The sequence below is a fragment of the Triturus cristatus genome, chromosome 7 (genome assembly GCF_964204655.1).
Source record: "Triturus cristatus chromosome 7, aTriCri1.1, whole genome shotgun sequence".
NCBI classification, from domain to species: Eukaryota; Metazoa; Chordata; class Amphibia; order Caudata; family Salamandridae; genus Triturus; species Triturus cristatus.
The window spans coordinates 1,047,433,680-1,047,456,639 of record NC_140590.1 but is presented as its reverse complement, the minus strand read 5'-3'; the positions used below and the strand labels follow the sequence as shown (position 1 = coordinate 1,047,456,639).

General features: G+C 47.9%; 1 protein-coding gene across 3 annotated transcripts in view; it reads right to left on the bottom strand.

Moving 5' to 3' along the window:
- The window catches only part of LARS1 (leucyl-tRNA synthetase 1), a 497,298-nt gene that overhangs the window by 22,617 nt on the left and 451,721 nt on the right, over nt 1-22,960 (bottom strand). For all 3 annotated transcript variants that reach the window (XM_085618114.1, XM_085618113.1, XM_085618116.1), the window contains one exon: nt 17,524-17,656. In XM_085618114.1, coding sequence (XP_085474240.1) covers nt 17,524-17,656 — 133 coding nt within the window. The remainder of the gene's footprint in view (nt 1-17,523; nt 17,657-22,960) is intronic.

The following is a 22,960-nucleotide window of genomic DNA, read 5'->3' as shown; positions in this document are numbered from 1 at the left end:
ACGAAAGCCTTAAGAATGAGCGAGAAGGCTGAAACATGTTGACCTTATCCACTGATGCAATAGACCAGTAACTCTGTCTATTACAACATCATTTTCGTTTTTAATTTCCCACTTCACTCACATCCTCAATAAAATTTTGTCGTTTTTTGAGTGCAGTAGGGAATTTTAACTTCACCACTTATGAGCACTTCGCACATCCCTCTTCTCCTTTTGATACCTGGACGCTACTGTAAAATCAGTTGGTCTACCTCCAGGTGGAGGACAGCATACTAACAAAAGAAACCCAATGAAGATGCTGTGACAGTACACGAAGGCGGAGAATCAAGATACACCGCCCCCGACCTGTGTACTCATATGAGGGTTTTCTATACAGTTTCCCAATATCAAAGACCCTGATATCACAGGACAAGTGATCCATTTTCCCTCAACTTGATTATTTGTACTACCATTGGAAGCCGGATGGATCACTGCTTCTCATTCCCTCCCCATTGATATTTACATCTTATTCATGTCACATACATACACCAAATCTACTGATCGCCTGTCCAGCTACGCAAGACTGGTTTATTGAGAAGCTCTCTATGTGTCAGGTGCAGCGATGAAAGAGCTGACTTTCTGTATCTAGCGTGATTCTGCCAGAGGGTTGCAAAGTTCTGTATGGATGTATATTCCTGTATAGAAGGCATCTGTGGACCACCGGTTCCCAAAACACCAATTGTGGTACTTCTAGGATTCGTCCTCAAAGTCCCGCCTAGGGTTTGTGAGGCTTGTGGCAATGTTGCTGCTGCTAAACAGAGATTGGCAATGCATTGGAGAAGAGGGGTGACTCCTGGAGGTCAGTGTTGGCTCAGGAGAGAATCCTATTGTCAAGAACAGATATACTGGAACCTGATGCCGGCTCCCTCAAGAACTAGGATATATGGGCTACTTTTTTGTTTGCACATTGCCTCCAGGGTGAAACAGTCCACAGCAGAGCACTAGGGCTAAACCCAGTCAGAGCCTGGCAGCATTCCTACTAGCCATTTGCCACCACGCAATAGTGCTAAAGGTCAACACTGCCTTTATGCTCTCTCCTCAGGTCACTAGGCCCACTTTAAAAATGGTCTACCTGCCACCCTACTAATTGGATCTTGGCTCAACACTTCTTTTCTTAACCCTTGTGCGTTTGGGATGCATGAATAATATGTCTGGGCCTATATGGGTTTACCATAGAAAAACTGCATCATAAATTGGGGGCATTGTATACTACTAAAATACGGAAATAAGGAAGACCTAGTACTCTGTAAGAATTAGGTTTGTTTTCTGCACTATATTTCACACAAAAAACTACCCCCCCCTCCAAAAAACCCAGAACCTAAGCACAATTTGTCACTGACTGTCATGGAGCACAGGTCTGATATACTAATCAGTTTCATCCTAGTCAAAGATTTAATCTTCTGGCTTGAGTGCTTTACATCCCAATCCACCACTGGAGTACACTTCTAAAGTCCCCCAGGACCACAGGTGAGGCACTTAGAAACGCACAGCATGGTAGGCAAAGGCCAACAGGAGGGTCCAGTTGCCACTGGTCAGTTGGAGGAAAAGACCTCTTGAAGCTTGCTGTATCCCCATAGCTTTAACAGGAGATCAGCCTTATGACCCCTGGAGACCACTTTACCCTGGGTACAAGAGGGAGAGCAGGTCTAGTCTTTTAGGCTCTTCCTAGGTCTCAAACAGAAGGTTCAGTCATCTTCTGATCTTCTACAGGCTCAGGAGTGTTCCGAAGTGCCCAGAAATGACACATTTATATCTGGCACGAGCTAGTGGGTGGCAATGACCTATGGGGACACCCTAAATAATGGGGTAAATGTTCCTAGTTTAGCCTTACCCACTTTGGGCATTTACAAGATGGCCAAAGTCTTAAGCCACACTAAACTTGGACTCTGAGGGACGTTTTGTGTATGTGAGGAGCGTACTATGGTAATTCAGGTGTCCTCCCATGTCTAACACTAAAATCCAGGTTTATGTAGTCCCTATACCCCCAAACAACTCAGACAGAAGTCTGGTAGAACACAGCTTATCTTTCAGCAACCAGGAGTTGGATACACCCATATTGTTTTGGCATTCTGTTTCCCTTCTTTGAAGTGTGCCCCAAGTGTCATATGAAAACACAGAGCAGAACTGTGATGTCAACAAGAGGTCAACTGTGATGGAAATCGGTTGGCTGGGGGCACAAAAGAAAGGTGCAGGTATGGGTATTAGCTCCACCTGCATGTGACATGCTAGGCCTCTTTAAAGTTAATCCATACCTTGGGCCAACCCACAGGCCATCCTGTCAAGGGCACAACACCACCTTCTCACACCCAAGGCCCTTTGTCCCCATCCTAGAAGCAAGTTCACGCTTACTGAACTTCTAATTACTGGGTAGTTTAAGTGGAAGAACAAAATACTGAATTGGCTTACAGGGACTTCAGGCACAGAAAAGTTTACTTTTTAAAAGTCATCTTTCCAAAATATTTATTACAAATCCAACTTCTCCAGTGAATGGTAATTGTAATAAATATTTCAGAAGGGCTTGACAAAGCCTGAGAAGATACACGCGTGATCCTGCTGGTCCTGCCCCTTTATGGCGGCGAGTAGCTGAGATGCAAAGGTCTAGGCTAACAACTTGCCCCAGCATGCTTCTTCAGCTGTTGTGGCCCTGTGCTGCGAACAGGTGGTCAGAAAACTTACCAGGTCTCGAAAAATCATAAAAATGTTACTAGACCTGCAGGTCTAGGGACTTAAATAATGTACTCGACCTTTACATTTACATTTGTAATGCTCTCGACCCATAAACTGGTTTCAAATGATGTGAACGTGGGCAACTATTTTATTTCATTGAGACACCATTTTCTTCATTATCAGATATGAGCGCACCTTCAAATATACGAGTTCAGCATGTCTGCTGTACAAGAAACTATTTTGTTTGAATTAATAGACAAAACTTTTTCCATATAGAATACAAATCTAGCTACAGGCTACACATGACCCCTGACTTGCCTCTTAGTTCATGAACAGCATTGTCATGAGGGCGGGGGCAGGAGTGTTTCTCAAATCAAGTTTAAAAACCATCACTGTTAATAAATACATAATTAAAGCATGAAGTGGTAGCACACTCATTTGCAATCAGCAGGTTTTTAATTGAAATGAACACAAACTTTCCCACTGACATGCGGTTTTACCGATAAAACCATATAGTATACAAACAATAATGTTTGGAAATAGAGTTTCTGCAAATATGTGTCATTTGCATCTCACCAAAAAAAGTTTTCTGGTTTGTTTTGCTCGTATTTAACTATTTGTTTGCATTACACTTCTTAGTTATTAAAGAAATTACTTTTATAGTTCCCGATATATTTTGAAATATTTGTAATATTAATTAACAGGCTAAATATTTAAATGTTATGTGTTAGAGAAAAATAACTGACATCTTCAGACAGCTCACTTGACAAAAACCTATAACTATTAAGAGAGAAAAATAAACTTCATTTTTTAAGCAGCAGTTATTAAAAAGATAAACTGACATTTGACCTCTTTCCATGAACCAACAGCAAATGTGTCAAGAAAAAACTAAAGATTTAATGGCATCTTTATTGCTCATTCACTTTCTGAATGAACAGAACACCTGCTCCTTTCCAGCCTAAATTCACTTGCCAGATGAGACTAGTAGGTGCTAAAAATAGCTCAACCTGATAAGATTTTAAAACAACTGCAAGTGGGTGAGTAGATTTTTCAAGGCCTGCAGACCCTTGGAATCTCAAGCTTTGCCTTGTCTCTAGAAACGATTTATCTATGAGCAGGACACAGCGGGCACAGTTCATTCTCCTTTGCTAACCAGCAGGTTCAATCTCATTGGTGCCACCTCTCTGTGCTCGGGTCCTTGGTGCAGCAGGGCAATCCTTCTTCTGTCCTCTTCTGCAGTTCAACAAGATCTGAGTTATGTCTGACAGGGGTGCCCTTTTTATGCTCAGACAATGCCCACAGGATAGGATGCAGTGGATAGCCAATGGGCTAACAGGGTCCGTTCCTCCTGACAACCACTTCCTGCTAAGCGTGGCGTCCATGGATACACCATTTTGCATATTTCCAACATGGGAGTACCCCTAACTTGGCTCCAGAGAGGGGTACTGCGAGACTCCCCTAGAGCTCCCTAGCCCAACCCAGAGGTGTGGCTGCCAAGAGGGCTACATGTCCCTGGAAAACCATTTTGGAAAGTGGTCTGCCCGTTCCTTTCTGAGTACCAGCCGGTCTGCCTCATACAGAGCAGCCCCTCTCCCAAGTGTTTACCATTTGCCCTTCAAAGGAGGCTTCTGCTTTGAAGCTCGCCTTCTGGGCGAACACTTGTGTGGCTTCCTGCCACAGAGAGGTAACACCTCTCACCCACGCAGGCTTCCATTGTCTCCTTTTCTGGTAGTCATTTGCCCATCCTCCCAGGACGGTTGAAAGCAGTGTAAGGGACAGGCCCATGTGCGACCATGGATAGGCACAGGGGATTTAGGGCACAAAGTGGCAACTTTGTAAAAGTTGCACACTGCAACAAATTACTGTAATTCAGAATTGGGCATCAATTTGGTCTTAATGTCACGAGTTGCTTGATACCTTACAATATACACTTTAGTAGTCCCAATCATAGCGGACTGCTATTGCAACTTGTAACTCTGCACTAGCCAATAAGGCTAATAGCCTTTCCACAGTAAAAATGACAATGGCCAGATTAAACTGTTGGAACATGTAAAAACACATGTGCCTGTTTTTAATATCCATCAACCCGCCTATGGCCAACTAGGTGTGCCTTAAGGGTGACTTATGTACATTAAAATGGAAGGACATTACTTTAAATGGCAAAGTTGAGTTAGCATCTAAAAACTGCTCTCCCAGTCTTCAGTGGCAGACTAGGAGCCATGGTTTACCTTGGCTACACCCAGGGTAGCCCAACTAGTGCTGCAGTCCCTGGAGTGATCCTCTAACTTACAGGCCCTGGGGTACTATTTACTAGGAACTTGCAAGTAAGTTAGCTGATAACATTAGGGTGCAAGCCACTGCCCGGAGCTGCGAGTGGCCCGAGAACCAGGGACAGGTTGCTGATTTGCGGCTGAGTGGGACAGCCCGCTTGGTGATCGGAGCGGCGCTTCCTTGGCGCCCTACCTGCAGTGAGTAACTGATCACGGTGCAGGCGTTCACCCTTCCGTTCCCTGTGTCCCTCTGCTATCATGGCTGGTGCTGGTGGATGGTGAGGGACTGTGAGAGGTGTGCTGGACCCGGTCTTCCCACTTCCCTCTTGACACTGAACTGGCTGGCTATATTGGAGGTGGATCGTGGGCCATTGGGGGGCCAGTGTGCCCTGGTGTTTAGAGGCATGCACGGACGCGTGGTTGTACATGGCCCGAGCTACGTGGAATTAATGCTTTTGGAGGCCCCTGGCCCTGACCCCTACTTTGAAACATTGCCCGGCTGTGGGAAGCTGGATCTTGGACTGGACCCGGAGGGATATGGCGCAGATGTCTGGGGCCTGCGGTGTGGCTCCCCTTTAGACTTGTAGATCCAGTGCTGCCCGAGAATTCCTGCATGCCCCCGGATGATGAAGGGGGGGGGTTAACCATGGAGAGGTGGGTGCATGGTACATGGTGCTAAGGCGACCCACAGACGCTCTACAGACTCTCGCCGGGGAATAGTGGCTTGGGCTGCTGCCGAGGAGTGTGTTCCATGCGAGGTGATGCCACTGTGCCCTACAGAGGTTAGGGGTTGCGTCCTGGGACCCGGCCTGCTGTTCCTATAGTACCTGGCTTTGTGGTGTTTGGGATGAGGAGCGTTTTGGGCCGCACTAGGGCGCTGACAGCCTTGTGGCGCAGTCATGGGCAAACCCAGAGCGAAAACCCAGGAATCAGCCCAGGAGCGGGGAGAGGGCCAGAGGGGCCGACTTGAAACGTCCCGGAGACGCAGGCAACGGAAGACACTGTGCAGCAGCAGTTGGCAGAGATCCTGGAGGCAATTTCGGACACTAAAGAGACACTGCACCAAGATATCAGCACAGTGTCTGTGGGACTGGGCCTCTTCTTGCGTGCTGCACATCAGAAACTCAGTGACCGGGTGAAGGTGGTGGAATCCTCCCTTGGGGAACTGTCCCCGGCACACCAGGTGGTGATTAAGCAAATGACGGACCTCACCAACAGGGTTAAATTACTGGAGCATAGAGCTGAGGACAGTGAAGGGCGCAACCGGGGGAATAACATTCGAGTCCTGGGTCTCCCGGAGGGAGTTGAAAGAGGAGACATGATGTCCTACCAGGTGCACTGGCTGTGCACAGTTGTAGCTCCAGGGGGATTAACTCTATTCTACACTCTGGAGAGAGCGCATCGGGTCACGGCGAGGACGCCCCCCAAAACCGGTGGTGGCAAAATTGCTGCATCACAGGGACAGGGACATCCTACTCCAGAGAGCTTGCTCCAATGGTCTGTTTGAAGTGAACAGCAGCAAGGTCTCAATATTAACGGACTATACCCTTGCGGTATAACGGAATCGAGCCTCTTTTCTAGAGGTCAAGAAGGCGTTGAGAGCAGAGGGTCTCCAGTACTCCCTTATCTTCCCTGCTTGGCTACGCATCATCGAGGATGGCAAGACAAACTTTTGAGATACTGCCTCCGTGGCCTGGGATTGGTTGGAAGAGTACAAGACTGGGGTACCTCGGACCGCACCAGAGCAGGTGCCACCTCGCCAGATCCGGCGAAATAGAAAATGTTCTAGCAGAAGACCACAGCGGAACACCACAAAGAAGCCAAACGGGGCGGGGGGGGGGGGGGGAGGGGGGGAAGACACTTAATTGGTAATGGCCACACAACACCAGACGCTGAAATTTCTTACATGGAATATTAGGGGGTTGGGGTCCATGTCTAAGCACCATAGTATTCATAATTATCTTAAAAGGCGGGAAATTCAGGTAGCCTTCCTGCAGGAAGGAATATGCTACTTAGCAGTATGCATCTGTTCTTGGCATGTAGAGCTGCAGATCTACACACTTGGGCATAGATCGCCATCTGCTGTTGGGCCCGGATGTTTGCAGTTGTTTTTCCTCTTGGAATGTCTTTGGAAGTCACGAGGTCGGTGATTCCTTCTTTGGATCGTATTGCGCATGGGCTTCGGCTCCATCCTCAGATTCTTTTTCACCAGCAGGGAAAGATGGAGCGTAGTAATAACAGTGAAGATGCCCATGTGTGTTGTATGTAAATAAGATAAACTGGAACAGATAAAGGTAGCCGGGGAGGCGGGTGGGCGTGTGTAGCTCTGCAGCTCCACATGCCAAGAACAGATGCATACTGGTAAGTAGCATATTCTGTTCGAGGCATATGAGCTGCAGATTACACACTTGTGCATAGATTATATAGCAGTAGCCATTCTTAGCGGCGACCACCCGTATCTGTTGCAGTGGTTTGAAATAATGTTTTGAGTACAGCTTGGCCCACTCTAGCCTGTTGCTTAGTTTGCACATCAACACAACAGTGTTTGGTGAAAGTGTGCGGTGTTGACCATGTAGCTGCTCTGCAGATATCATCTAATGGGATGTTCCCTAAAAATGCCATTGAGGCCCCTATTTTACGTGTAGAGTGGGCTTTAGGGGGAACGGATAGCGTTTGTTTTGCTTTGTGGTAGCAAATCTGAATGCATTTGACAATCCACCTGGCTATCCCAGACTTGGAGATGGGGTTGCCTTTGTGTGGTGGTGAGAAAGAGACAAACAGTTGTTTGGTCTTACGGAAGGGTTGTGTTCTCTCTATGTAGTAGAGCAAGGCTCGTTTGACATCTAATGTGTGAAGAGCTCTTTCTGCAACGGTCTGTGGTTGCGAGAAGAATACTGGAAGTTCTACAGATTAGTTTAGGTGAAAGGGAGAAATGACTTTAGGGAGGAATTTTGGGTTGGTACGTAGAACAACCTTGTTATGGGGCATTTGTAGATAAGGTTCTTGAACGGTAAGTGCTTGAATCTCACTGACCCTTCTGAGGGAAGTGATGGCTACAAGAAAAGCGGTTTTCCATGTTAGGAATTGAAGTTCACACTTGTGTAGTGGTTCGAAGGGAGGCCCCATTAGTCTGGTGAGAACGATATTTAGGTTCCACACAGGTGAGGGAGGCACTCTGGGGGGAATTATTCTTTTAAGGCCTTCCATGAAGGCTTTAATGGCAGGTACTCTAAAGAGTGATGGATGTTGCCTGTTTTGTAAATAAGCTGCTATGGCTGCAAGGTGCAGTCTAATGGAAGTGTAGGCTAGATTGCATCTTTGTAGGTGCAGTAAATAGCCTATGATGTGTTGAATGGACACATCTAGTGGATTGATGGTATTGTTGTGACAATAGACAACAAAACGTTTCCACTTGGCAGCGTAGCACGCTCTAGTGGTGGGTCACCTAGCTTCTTTGATGACGTTCATGCAGTCAGGGGGAAGATTTAGGTAACCAAATTCTAGGATTTCAGGAGCCAGATCGCAAAGTTGAGCTGAGCTGGGTCCGGGTGCCTGATCTCTCCATGGTTCTGGGTTAAGAGGTGTGGAGAGAGGTGTAACTTTTGGTGTGGTACTACAGAGAGTTCTAGCAGTGTGGTGTACCACGGTTGTCTGGCCCAAGTTGGAGCTACTAGGATTAGTGTGAGGAAGTGTTGTTGTAGTTTGCGCACCACTAACGGAATGAGTGGGAGAGGCGGAAAAGCATATGCAAATCTGCCTGACCAGTTCATCCATATCGCATTGCCTTTGGACAGTGGATATCTGGCGGCGAAGCTTGGGCATTTGGTGTTTTCGTGGGAGGCGAAGAGGTCTATCTGTGGATGCCCCCACATTTGAAAGTACGGTTGAAAAACTTGTGGGTGGAGTTCCCACTCGTGGAGTTGTTGTGTCTGTCTGCTGAGCAGATCTGCCACAGTGTTCTGGACTCCTGGGACATGTTGGGCTAGAAGAAAGATTTTCTGGGGTATGGCCCATCTCCATATGCTCTGTGCTAGCTGAGAGGGCTGTGGAGGGTGTGTGCCGCCTTGTTTTTGTATATAGTACATGGCTGTCATGTTGTCTGTGTGGACTAGGACTGCCTTGCCTGAAATCTGTGTTTGAAAAGATTTTAGGGCTAAGAAGATGGCTAGTAACTCCAGATGGTTGATGTGGAGTAGCTTTTGTTGAGGTGTCCACCTGCCCTGCATGGTGTGATGTAATGGGTGAGCTCCCCAGCCGGAGAGCGAAGCGTCCGTTGTCAGCACTATCTGAGGAACCGGGTCCAGGAACGGTCGCCGTTTGGAAAGGTTTTTGGTGGTCCACCACTGCAGAGAGCGATGGGTACGACCGTCTACCAACACCAGATCTGTTAATTGACCTTGGGCCTGGTTCCATTGGCGTGCTAAGCACTCTTGGAGAGGACGCATCTGGAGTCTTGCGTGAGGTACTATGAATATGCAAGAGGCCATCATCCCGATTAGTTGCATAAACACTCGAGCTGGAAGGGAGTGTTGACCGTAAATTTTGCGCGTAGAGCCTGTATGCTTGTGATCCTGGCAGGACTGGGGTAGGTTAGCGCTGTTGGTGTCTATGGTGGCACTGAGGTATTGTTTTACGTGGGATGGTTGCAGATGGGACTTCGTGTGGTTTATTGTGAAGCCCAGTTCGTGAAGGAGCTTGATAGTGGCGTGCGTGTGTTGTACACACTGGTTGTATGAGTTGGCTTTTATCAGCCAGTCGTCTAGGTATGGGAAGACATGGATGTGTTGTCTCCGCAGGTGTGCGGCCACTACTGCTAGGCACTTGGTGAATACTCGTGGTGCTGTTGTGACTCCAAATGGGAGTACTTTGAATTGGTAGTGTTGGCCGTCCACTACAAATCTGAGAAACTTCCTGTGAGCGTTGTGTACAGGAATGTGGAAATAGGCGTCTTTAGGTCTAAAGTGGTCAGGAAATCGTTGTGGGAAAGCAGTGGGAGTACCTGCTGAAGTGTCACCATGTGAAAATGGTCTGAGTGTATGTATCTGTTTAGGGGCCTGAGGTCTAGGATGGGCCGTAGACTCTCGTCCCTTTTTGGTATGACAAAATATAGGGAGTAGACCCCCACATTTTGTTGGTTGGTAGGAACCTGTTCTATCGCCCCTTTTTGTAGGAGGGAGATTACCTCCTGCTTCAGTAGTGTTAGATGTTCCTGTGACATTGGGCGTTATCTGTGCGGAATGTTTGGGGGGTAGATATTAGTTCTAGGTAGCAGCCAGACCGAATTATTTCTGTTACCCATTTGTCTGAGGTGATGGTAGTCCAGACAGAAAAGAAATTTTGGAGTCTGCCCCCGACCGGAGTGGGATGGTCTGAGGGGAGTCATTGGGCAGGTGCGGAGGCAGAGTGGGCGGTGTTTGTCTTTCCTCTGCCTTTATTATTGTTGCCTCTGTATCCGCCTCTTTGGTAACCCCTGGTAAAGGTGGATTGGGTAGGGGCCTTATATGCAGTGGAAGCAGTGTCAGAGGAGTAGCCCCTGGATGTGCTCCGAAAGGAAGAGCGGCGAAAGGAGCGCCTGGGAGGGTGTGATTGTAAGGCTCCCATAGACTTCGCCGTATTGGTGTCTTTTTTCATCTTTTCTAGGGCCTCATCCACTTTTGGGCCGAACAGATGTTCCTGGTCAAAGGTGTGGTTCAGGATGGACGCTTGTACTTCTGGTTTAAAACCTGAGATTCTTAGCCAGGCATGGCGACGGAGGAGGATGCTGGTATTAATGGCTCTGGAGTCGGTGTCAGCTGCATCTAGGGCACAACGAATAGAGATATTGGTGATAGTTTTGCCCTCCTGAATTAACTCGTTTGCCCTATTCTTATATTTGTCAGGGAGGTGTTGCATTATGGCTTCTAGTTCGTCTTAAGGGCCCCTGTTATATCTTGCTAGTAGCGCTTGAGTATTAGCGATACGCCATATGTTGGCAGCTTGTGATGCAGTACACTTGCCGGATACGTTTAATAGTTTTGACTTTTTGTCTGGTGGCGGTGCTTCGCCTGACGCTTGGGAGTTGGCTCTCTTACGTGCTGTAGACACTACCAGTGAATCTAGCGGTGCTGGCCCTCTGATGTAGGAGGGATCTGTAGGGGCGGCTTTATATTTTTTGTTAATTCGCGGGTTAATGACCCTGGCTCTCACTGGGTCTTTAAAGATTTCTGGCGCGTGTTTAATAACTCCTTTGAGCATGGGCAGTATGGAGGTGGCCCTATGGGTAGTGTCAAACGTATCGAGAAGGAAGTCCTACTCCACGGGGTCGGTATGGAGATCCACTCCGTGATAGTGTGCAGCCCTCTGTAGTAAGTGGTTGAACCCTAAGGAGTCTTCTGGTGGGGATGGTCTCGAAGGGTAGAGATCATCTTGTGGGACGTTAGGAATGTCAGGGATGTTGTAGTCGTCCCATGGGTCTGGGGAGCCTGTGGGAGTGGGGTCCCCTGTAGGTAAGTCATGGGGCACGTCCCCTATGTCATCATAGACATTAACATTATCATCATCATCCGGAGAGGGTGTTGGGGAATGATGAGGCGGGGGTGGAGAAGGTGGAGATGGTGGTGAAGGCATTCTGAAAGGGGTGGTAGCAGAGTCCTTCCTCTTTGGAGGTGGAGCTGGGGCAGGTTTTTCCAGCTGTCTCTTTTTGATGCAGAGCATTAAATGTCCGATTTTGGGGTCTTTGATCAATGTCTTTTGCAATGGATCAGGTGTAAAGAGTTCTTCGGAGGGTGGTTTGTTCGTCGGCGCCGAAGGCATCGGGCCGGTGGTTTGGTTTTAGAGTCTGTGCTAATTTGCTGTTTGGAACTATGCAGCCTGGAAAGGGCTGTCTGTTTATTCCGTGCCGAGATGGTTTTCGGCTTTGAGATATCGGTGTCGGTGGCCTTGTGTTTTTTGCTCGGTTCCGGGGATGGTGTCGGTACCGAGGAGGTGGAGTTGGTTTTCGGCGCAGAGTGTTTCGGTATGGAGCTCGGTACCAAGGAGGAGGCCATTTTCTTTTTCGGCGTCGGTGCAGAGGAGTGTTTCTCGGCACCGACGGTGGGCTGGCTCGAGCCCGAGCCGCCGGAAGGCTTAATCGGCTTCTTTACAGGTCCCGAAGGTGCGGTGTGGGAAGCAATGTCTTTGGTCTTACCTAGGTCAGGAGGCAAAGAAGTGATCGAAGCCTTTTTCGGTGCCTTTGAGGGTGTGTGGGGGGTAGTTTGGTACTCACGATCCTCTGTGCCGGAGTGATGTCCTCCACATCTGAATCGTCGGCTTCGGAGGCGCTGACGAGGCCCTCGTCGGTGTGAAGTTCTTCTGGAGCGTTGACGCCTTCCCCGAAGAAATCATCTGGAATCGCCGTCGACGAGTGTGCCATTGTTCTCCGTGCCCTTCGGTCCAGATTGGTTTTCTTGGACCGGAAGGACTTGCACGCCGGACAGTCTCGAGCCTCGTGTTCAGGGGAGAGGCAGAGGTTACATACTTCGTGGAGATGGGTGTGGGGGAATTTGGACCCACATCGAGGGCACATCTTGAAGGGAGTCCTTTCCATTAGCCAGGACCGGAGCTTGGGTAGGCCCGAAGGCCGTCGTCGACAACTGGAATCGAAGGTTCTTGATCGAAGAGAGTCGCGTCGAGTGTGGGGATCGCGATCGAAACAATACCGCGAATTAGGGTGAGGATTGCGCGTCGATAGAAGAACTGGAACTGTTCGGAACCGGAGCACGAAGATCACATCCAAGCCCGATGACGGAAAAAAACATTCGGAGGATGGAGCCAAAGCCCATGTGCAATACGATCCAAAGGAGGAGTCACCGACCTCGTGACTTCCAAAGACTTTCCAAGAGGAAAAACAACTGCAAACATCCGGGCCCAACACCAGATGGCGATGTATGCACAAGTGTGTAATCTGCAGCTCATATGCCTCGAACACTCATTTGCTTCAAAAGGAGGATGAGAGGCTATGTAGACAATGGAGGGGGCAGGAGTATGCCACGTCTTTCTCTGCCTACGCCCAGGGGGCCTTAATTTGGATTCAAGCGGGAGTACCTTTTGAACTTCTATGATCTGTTATAAAGAAGGCAGGTAGGTCTTTCTATTGGGGAGACAGTATGAAAGGGAGGTTACTCTGAGCTGTGTGTATGCCCGCAAACACGATGGTAGGCCCAGTACTTCTAGGTGGGGATTTCAATGGGGTAATAGATGTGAACCTGGATCGATCGCATCCCCCTCTGCCCAGAGCCCATGCCCGCAGAGTGGCAGCTGGTCTGTGTGATTGGATGTCCCATTGGGAGTAAGAAGGATGTCTGGAGGATACAACATGGAGTCATGCGAGAATACTCCTTCTATGCCCCCATGCACCAACTTCACACCCGCTTAGATGCCTTTTGTTGCTCCCCCAACCTTAGTGACTCCATCACACAACCAAAATATCTGGGGCACACCTTGTCTGATCATAGTTCATTGTTGACGTTCTGCCCACATGGGGACAGACCCCCAATACCAACATGGCGTCTCACTCCAGGGTCCCTTGAGGATGCTCCCTTTGCTGACGCTCTGCAATCCTTAATTTGTGACTACTTTGTTAATGAGCGCTCGGCCTCCACTGCTTTGATAAAGTGGGAAGCGTTTATGGTGGTGGTGCGGGGACACTGCATGGGGCAAACTGTGGGTGTGCATAGGGAGCTGCATCGCAAATGGCTATAACAGGAGGGGGAAATGCAGGAGATGGATAATTTTCAGGGACCCGATGCACAGGCCCGTGTGCGCCTCTTGGATAAATGCGAGCAATACGCCTCGACATTGGAACGGCTTAAGTCCGATGATTACAAGTCTTATATGGATGGGGTACTAGGAGAGGAGGGACTGGCTGATTGCTTGCTGTCCAGGCTGGTCCGGCCTGAGAAGTAGGGATCCCCGATTATGTGCATAAGGAGGATCGATGGTGTGACCCTGCAAGACCCAAGTGCTATCAAGACTTTGTTTAGGGATTACTATAAAGCCCTATATGCTGCCCCCCTGGGGCCCTCCAGTACAGCTGTTGAAGCTTTTTAGAGCCGCTCGGTCTTTGTACACTAGACGAGGAAGCGAGTGCGGACTTAGGTGGGCCGGTGACAGTGGAGGAAGTGCAGAGTGCTATCGCCGCTATGGCTAATGGGAAAACTCCCGGCCCAGATGGCTTGCAGGGGGAATTCTATAAGAAATATGGGAGTAAGTTGATGCTACGGCTGGTGACACTGTATGCGGAGTCTCTTCAACCGGGTTGCCTGCCGCATACTACACGCGATACGTTGGTTGTCCCGCTTTCTAAGACGGCGTCCCTGGACGCTGCAGTGGCAGATTTTAGGCCCCTCTCCATGCTCAATACTGATTTTAAGATCCTTAGCAAAGTGCTGGCATTTCGGCTGCTCCCGCACATGTGGGGCCTGGTCCACCCAGACCAAAATGGATTTATTCCCTCCCGCAACACCTCGTACAACCTACGTCGATTGTACTCAGTACTTTATCAACCTGAAGCGCCCGCTCTTCAACAGGCTGCTATTTTATCAATTGACCCTGAAAATGACTTTGAAACTGTAGGATGGATCTATCTGTTGGCGGTTATGAAGCGTTATGGTATGGGGGATGACTGTGTGGCTTGGATGCGATTGTTGTATACTTTCCCCATGGCCAAAGTCAGGATTGGTAAAACTATTTCCTCCCAATACCATGTGGCGAGAGGCATTCGTCAGGGCTGCTCCTTGCCGCCACTCTTATTCGCCTTGGCGATAGAACCTCTGGATGAGTTGTTTAGGCAGGGAGGAGAGGGCATGGGGTTGACCCTAGGGGGAAGGACACACATTATCTCCCTATACGCCGATGATTTATTAGTGTATCTCTGTTATGCGGCTAGTGGGACGGATAGGGCTCTGCAACACTTGGGGATGTTTAGGGACCTGTCAGGGTTACAAGTCAATAAACGCAAGACATATCTCTTCACCGTGGCTGGACCTGCAGTGCGCCCGCTGGGGGTGCCGGCGGACATAAATTGGACGTCGGAAACCTTCAGATATCTGGGTATTCAGATGGAGATCTTCCATTCCTTGGAGGACCTGAGAGAAGGGAATTTGGGGAAAGCGCTGAGATCCCTCAGATCCAGTGTCCAGTTTTGGGGCACATTGCACCTCCCCATGATGGCTAGGATATCCTTGATAAAAATGATAATGCTCCCTCGGGTGTTTTATTATTTTGCCAATATGCCAGTGCTATTGCCCACGATTTGGTTTCATACCTTGGACTCCCTGGGTGAGAGACCTGGTATGGTGGGATGGCAGGCGTAGAGTCACTAACGATCTTGTAACGCCCTATCGATGCGGGAGGTTTGGGAGTTCCTGACTTCGAGCTGTATTAGATTGCGGCCCAGATGCAGTGGCTGGCCCAATGGCTAGAGGGCGTGAATGTAGACTGAACCTTTTTAACAGAACCTGGCCAAACATCCAGTCTGTTGTTGGCGAAACTCCTACTGCACACGACAAAAGTTCCCTACACATCTGTATTGCAGACCATGGTGTTGCAATGCTGGAGGCGCAGCATTAAGAGGATGCCTGATACTCCGAAATATTCCCCAGAGCTGCCCCTAGTGGGACTGCCCCATGGCGAACCACAGCAGGTTATGACTACAGAGCAATTAGCCCCTAGGGCGGCGCTGGGTCTCGAAACCGCGGGGGACTGTAACCAAGAGAAGATTTTGCTTCCCTTTGCAGAGTTGGTGGAGGGGTGTGGATTGCCAGCGGGCCAATTTTTAGTATACGAGACGCTGCAGAGGACATTTGCTCAGTTATGGGGCCGGAATAGGGAGGAACCGTAAACGCATGCTGTGCTGCGTTCCTTGATTACTGTGGGCACAGCAAGACACCAAATTAAATAGTTCTATGTGTCCTTGCGCGAGGCCTCGCTGACCCCTTGACTCGGCTGCATGAGAAATGGAAAAAACATTTGGAGAGGGACCTCACAGACGCAGAATGGGGCAGGATAATGGCATCCCCTAAGAAAATAGCAAGGAGCACACGATTGAAGTATATACAATTCAATTATGTGCACATGACTTATTTAACTCCGCACCAGATTTTTTATTTTTGAGGGAGAACTAAGGCGTTGCCCGAGATGCAACTGGGAGGATGTAGATTTCCTTCATATGACCTGGGCATGTGGGGTCACACAGGCATTTTGGCATGTAGTACTCCCGGCGTTCAACGCTGTATTAGACCGTGGCCTTCCTTGCACTGTGGCTGTCTGTCTGCTGGGACTCTTTCCTAGGCCACCCAAACGTAAAGCTGGAAATAAGTTAATAGATCTGGCCCTGGTGTTGGCAAGACAGCGCATAGCAATCAGATGGAAAGCACCTGTGGGACCACAGGGCACTGTGTGGCGGAGGGAGGTAACAACATGGGCTGGGGCAGAAGAGAGAGCGCTGCGTAGGGAAGAGTTGAGAGGGCTGCGACTGCGTCAGATAGCAGACCAATGGAGGGACATATTACATGCCTGGGCATACCCGAACTACCTAGACGCCACGAGCGGAGAGATCGCCCCCCCCCCTGAGTCCGTAGGGAATGACTGATTAGAATGGAGTCTCCCCCTCTCCCTTCCTTCCTTTCTTTCTTACCCCCCTCTTCGGGGGGCTGGGTTTGATCCGCGGCGATGGCTGGTGAGGCGGGTCGGTTCTCTTCCCGCCTGCCCCCCTCCCCCTCCCTCCCCTTTTCCCTCCCTACCCGGGCATTAATTGATACTTAAGACGTGCTACATATGTATAGTACCATACTGGACACTGACAGGCAGCTAACATCCCTGTTTTTAATCTCCTGTTCGACGTGTTTATTTTTATGACTATAGGGTCTTGAAGTGGTGGAGACTCTGCATACCCAGACATAAACACGTTGATGCTTCCGAGAATGTACGCTTATATGGGTCCAGGGAAGCAGAGGAGCAGACACCTAAAGTTAGGGTCCTACAATGTCCAAATGGGGTACCCCTAGCTGTTGGTATACATACCTACTGGATCAGTCAAATGTTGATATGACTATGACCCAGAGCATTTGGCTACTGTACTGACCTTTGTAATAATACTTCTCCAAGGTCGATTGTGTCATGCATTCTATGGCCACTATGATATGGAAAAAATACTAATAATGTATGTGGATTAATGTATGATAAAATGTTAAAAAAATGTATTTTTTATTTTGTTGAAATATTCACCATAATGACCAATGTTTCTCTTTATTGGACAATAAAACGTTATATAGTACAGTAAAGTATATAGCCCAGTATATATAGCCCTGAAGAGACAGTACACATTACTTACTGTATCAAAAAATACGTCAAGAGTTATCCTGCGGCTTCATGGAAGCACCCTCCCCTTCACCACTGATTCAAAAAGCGCACCACAGAAATCATGTCCACCTGTAGTGTATTAGGCAACGTGTTCTGCGCTTTAGTGCTGCAAGTGAACCAGTAGTCCTCATTTATTTATGTGGACTTCATCACAAAGCAGACTGGATTTTACCTTTAATTCCTCTGTTAATCTTCATCAGTCGTCGGATGATCACATCCCTGCCATCTCCTTGCCTGACCTCAACCCTTGCAGAGAAGTGTCCATTAGCAGGTTGAGGATTGATGAAGAAAACAGGGACCCCAGGCTGTGAAGAAGTGGTGGAAAATATCAAAAAAGAGATTAAAACAATGACAGGCTGCAGATAAAGCTCACTGTCAGCTTCAAGAACACACCTTCCTTTCCTCTGATGACAAAGTATGAAAGACCACCGCTTATAGTAAAGCCATGGAAAAAGATATTCACAAAACGACTGAACAAAATATAACATTTGTTCCCAAAGAAAACTGCTTCGTAATCGAAAGAGGAGTTTAACAAAGCCCTGAAGGCTTTCAGTGCTACTTTGTTCCATTGTTGCAGTTTCAGCACCAAGTAGCAAACTGTTCACTAACACTACACGACACAGATATTTACCACTATTCAGCATGAGGTTGTGTTCATTATCATGAATGACAAGAGTAACAGCACAGTACTATCTAAGCTTGGTCAAACAAATCTTGTTTAGCTGGATGTGCTGAACTTATTTCTACTAATCTGAAAGACACTAGGCAAGCAAAATGTGGCTCAGGGATCAATGTGTCACGCTACAGCCTAACGACAAATCTTTTCTATCCAGTTGAGAAGGTGTGAGAACGTTTGCAGCAAGGCAAAGCCATTTCATTGAAAAACTGTTCCACAACTAAATTCCTGAAGGCATCCTTAACACTGATGCACTAATGCTAGGCCTGACCTCCACAAGAGCATCCTTAAATAGCCTGTTAGGTTAATGGGCCATGCCTACTTCTACTGGTTGTGGTTTCAACGTAAGAATGGCCATCAGGATGAGCAGAGAACATGCACTGAAGAGATTCGCCCAAAAAATGTTTTACTGCAGGTACTGTAACCTATCTTAGCACTACTAATGCCACTTTCCTAAATCTTACCCTCCAGCAGGGGGAACTCCAGATTGTCAATAAAGCACGACATGTGCCTCATATGCCAGGAAAACTGGAGTGAAACGGTTACTTTGACTAGGAAGATGAACATTATTTGCAGTGAACCTGCTTATGTACTTCGGATATCATGAGGGCTGGTCCATTAATCAGAACTGAACAGTTTGTGGACACATGTTTTTGCCTGGAAGGAGAATATGTCAAGAGCACATAAGTAAGTGCTATTTTGACTCTTCAATCACTGTTTTACTCGATAAATGTTGGTGGCTCCAGATAAAGCCATGAAAGCTGTAGCCGGACTGTCAGTGGCCTGCCTGTGATTTACAAACACGTTTCCAAAGCTTGCCAAACGTCCTAAATCAGGTATGCGCACATTACCCGGTAATATATGCTTAGCGCTTCAGTCACAGCCTACTTAATTTCATACTTGCAGCGGTTCTGGATTTTAATCTGACAGGTTTTTTTTCCTTTGACTTTTTTGGGTTATCTGATGTCAGATACTATATTACTTTGTGCAGAACTCACATTATTCAAGAATACAAAGTTCAGATAATTTGTTAAACAACAGAACCTTTCTTCCAGGAAGTCGTTTATGTATACCAATGTCTCAGTTGTATCAAATACAGCAGAAATAAGATGGCAATTGAGTTGCTCCTGACCTCACTATTCATCAAGCCACTAAACACAACATAACAAATGGTGCAGAATATGCTGCACACATCAAAAACAGTAGAGATACACCCTAATGCCAGCTATCACCACGCTCCCAGGAGCACTAGCCACCAAGACAAGCTCCACAGTAAACAACATATAAAACATCCTACATATATGCAGGACAGATATGCTATAACATTAGCTATCATGTTGCACTCAAAAGCACAATCCCTTGTCTCAAAAAACAGAAACAGCGAAAGCAATTCTCTCTCTGTGTGTATATGTGTGTGTGTGTATACACACACGACAGAGTGTATGTATATATATATATATATATATATATATATATATATATACATACACATATATATATATATATATATATATATATACATACACATATATATATATATATACATATATATACACATACACACTGTTCTTGGCATGTAGGGCTGCTGACATTCATATCTGTGCATAGATCGCCGCCTAGTGTTGGGTCCGGATGATTGCACATTGTTGTCCTGGAAGAGTCTTTGAAGTATCACGAGATAGGTGACTCCTCCCCTGGACCACAGTGCGCATGGGCATCCTCTCCATCCTCAGATTGTTTTTCGCCATTGTGGCAGTGATGGAGTAGATACAGTAAGTGATGACCATGCTATACAGTAATTCTGAGTGCTGCAGCCGCTACAGGCGCCGGGGAGGAGGATGGGCGATATGAATGTCAGCAGCCCTACATGCCAAGAACAGATGCATACTGGTAAGTAGCATATTCAGTTCGAGGCATGTGGGCTGCTGAATTCATATCTGTGCATAGAATATATAGCAGTACCTCCATTAGCGGCGGCTACCCGTGCCAGCTGCAGCAGTCTGAAAAAGAGTTTTGAGAACAGCCTGTCCTACAGCTGCCTGCTGTTTTGAGTGTACATCTACACAGTAGTGTTTGGTAAATGTATGTATAGTGGACCATGTGGCTGCTCTACATATTTCCTGTAAAGGAATGTTTCCTAGGAAAGCCATGGACGCCCCTAACTTTCGTGTTGAGTGGGCTCGTGGGGGAATCGTTAATGTGCGTTTAGCTTTTTGATAGCAAATTTGAATACATTTAACGATCCATCTGGCTATACCTGCTTTGGAAATGGCGTTGCCCTTGTGTTGTGGAGAAAAGGCAACGAAAAGTTGTTTTGTTTTCCTAAAGTCCTTAGTTCTGTCTATATAGTACATGAGGGCCCTCTTTACATCTAGTGTATGGAGCATTCTCTCAGCGACATTCTGTGGATTTTGAAAGAAAACAGGCAGTTCAATAGTTTGATTCATGTGGAACTGCCATATCACTTTGGGCATGAATTTGGGGTTGGTACGTAGTACAACCCTGTTTGCGTGAACCTGTATGAATGGCTCTTGAATGGTTAGTGCCTGGAGTTCACTAACTCTTCTTAACGAAGTGATTCTACTAGGAAAGCTACTTTCCAGGTGAGGAATTGAATCTCACATGAATGGAGAGGTTCAAAGGGTGGACCCATTAATCTGGTGAGGACCAAATTGAGGTTCCACACCGGTGCCGGTGGCTGTCTTGGGGGAATTACTCGTTTGAGTCCCTCCAAGAAGGCTTTGATGGCAGGCACTCTGAATAAAGAGAGGTGCTGCCTGTTTTGGAGATAGGCTGCTATCGCTGTTAAATGGATACGTATTGAGTTGTATGCCAGATTGCATCGGTATAGGTGTAAGAGGTAACAGATGATGTTTTGAATGGATGCATCCAGCGGGTTAATGTCATTGTTGCAGTAAATGACAAACCTCTTCCATTTAGCCGCATAGCAAGCTCTGGTAGTGGGTCTCCTGGCCTCCTTGATGATATTCATACATTCTGGAGGCAGGTTCAGGTAGCCAAACTCTAAGACCTCAGGAGCCAGATTGCCAGGTTCAGCTGTTGCGGATCTGGGTGCTGAATTTCGCCATGGTTCTGTGTTAAAAGTGCGGGTCTGATCCGCAGCCTTTGATGCGGCACCACGGAAAGTTCTAGAAAGGTGGTGTACCATGGTTGGCGCGCCCATGTGGGAGCAACTAGGATGAGTGTTAGTGAGTGCTGTCGCAGTTTGCGTGCCACTAGCGGTATCAATGGCGCTGGGGGAAAAGCGTACGCAAATCTGCCGGACCAGTTCATCCATATTGCATTGCTCTGAGAATGCGGGTGTGGGAACCTGGCGGCAAAGTTTTGGCATTTTGCGTTTTCGTTTGTGGCGAATAGGTCTATCACTGGTTGACCCCACTGTTGGAAGCACGGTTGGAGAACTGACGGATGTAGCTCCCACTCGTGCATCTGGTGGCTGTGTCTGCTGAGCAGATCCGCCATCTGGTTGTCCTTGCCCGGGAGGTGTTCCGCCATGAGGAATATGTTCCTCTGAATGGCCCACTTCCACATGCTCGGAGCCAGATGAGACAACTGTGGAGAGTGTGTTCCTCCCTGTTTCTGTATGTAGTACATGGCAGTCATGTTGTCCGTCCGGATCAACACGACTTTGTTGCACAAGTGTACTTTGAATGCCTTCATGGCTAGGAAGATTGCCATCAGTTCCAGAACGTTGATGTGCATCTTCTTTTGTTGCGTCGTCCATAGTCCCTGCACTGTGTAAGTGAGTACATGAGCTCCCCAACCCTGGAGAGAGGCGTCCGCCGTCAGTATTATTTGTGGAACAGGCTCTTGGAACGGTCGGCCCTTGCAAAGGTTTTGTGGATTCCACCAATGCAGAGAGTTGTATGCCTGACCGCTCACCAACACGAGGTCTTTTAATTGTCCGTGAGCCTGATTCCATTGACGTGCTAAGCACTCCTGAAGCGGGCGCATATGTAGTCTCGTGTGCGGGACTATGAAAATGCAGGAGGCCATCATGCCTCTCAACTGCATGAACACTCGCGCAGGAAGGGAGTGTTGAGGTTGAACTTGGAGATCAGCAGTTGCATGCTGTTGATCCTCACTAAATTTGGCTGAGCTGTGGCTGCCAGAGTGTTTATGGTGGCGCCCAGGTACTGTCGTACGTGTGCGGGTTGGAGATGTAATTTTGGGTAATTTAGTGAGAATCCCAGACTGTGAAGAAGGGAAGAAGGTGAATGGTGATGGACATGTGGCTGGCACATTGCTGGTCTGACTTTGCCTGAACAAGCCAGTCGTCCAGGTAAGGGAAGACGTAAATGTGTTGTCTCCGTAGATGTGCAGCCACTGTTGCTAGGCACTTGGTAAACACCCTGGGTGCTGTTGTTACTCCGAAGGGGAGAACTTTGAACTGATAGTGATGCCCCTGAATAGTGAACCTGAGATATTTCCTGTGTGATGGGTGTATGGGTATGTGGAAATACGCATCTTTTAGGTCCAGTGTGGCTAGGAAGTCTCCCTGACTGAGTAGCGGGAGAACCTGCTGTAGGGTGAGCATATGGAAATGCTCTGAGAGAATGTAGTGGTTGAGGGGTCTGAGGTCTAGTATAGGTCTGAGCGACCCGTCCTTTTTTGGGATTAAGAAGTACAGAGAGTACACCCCTGTCCCCTGTTGGTTGATGGGCACGACCTCTATTGCACCTTTTTGCAGCATACTTAGCACTTCCTGCTGCAATAATGCCAAGTGCTCTACGGACATAGGACGGTTCTTTGGCGGTATGTTGGGTGGAGTGGACGTTAATTCGAGACAGTAACCGTGCTGGATAATGTCCCTGACCCACCTGTCTGTGGTGATGGTTTTCCATGCTGACAGGAACTGTTGGAGTCCCCCCCCGACAGGTGTTATGTGGTCGGGGGGCAGGGAGAGGGCGTC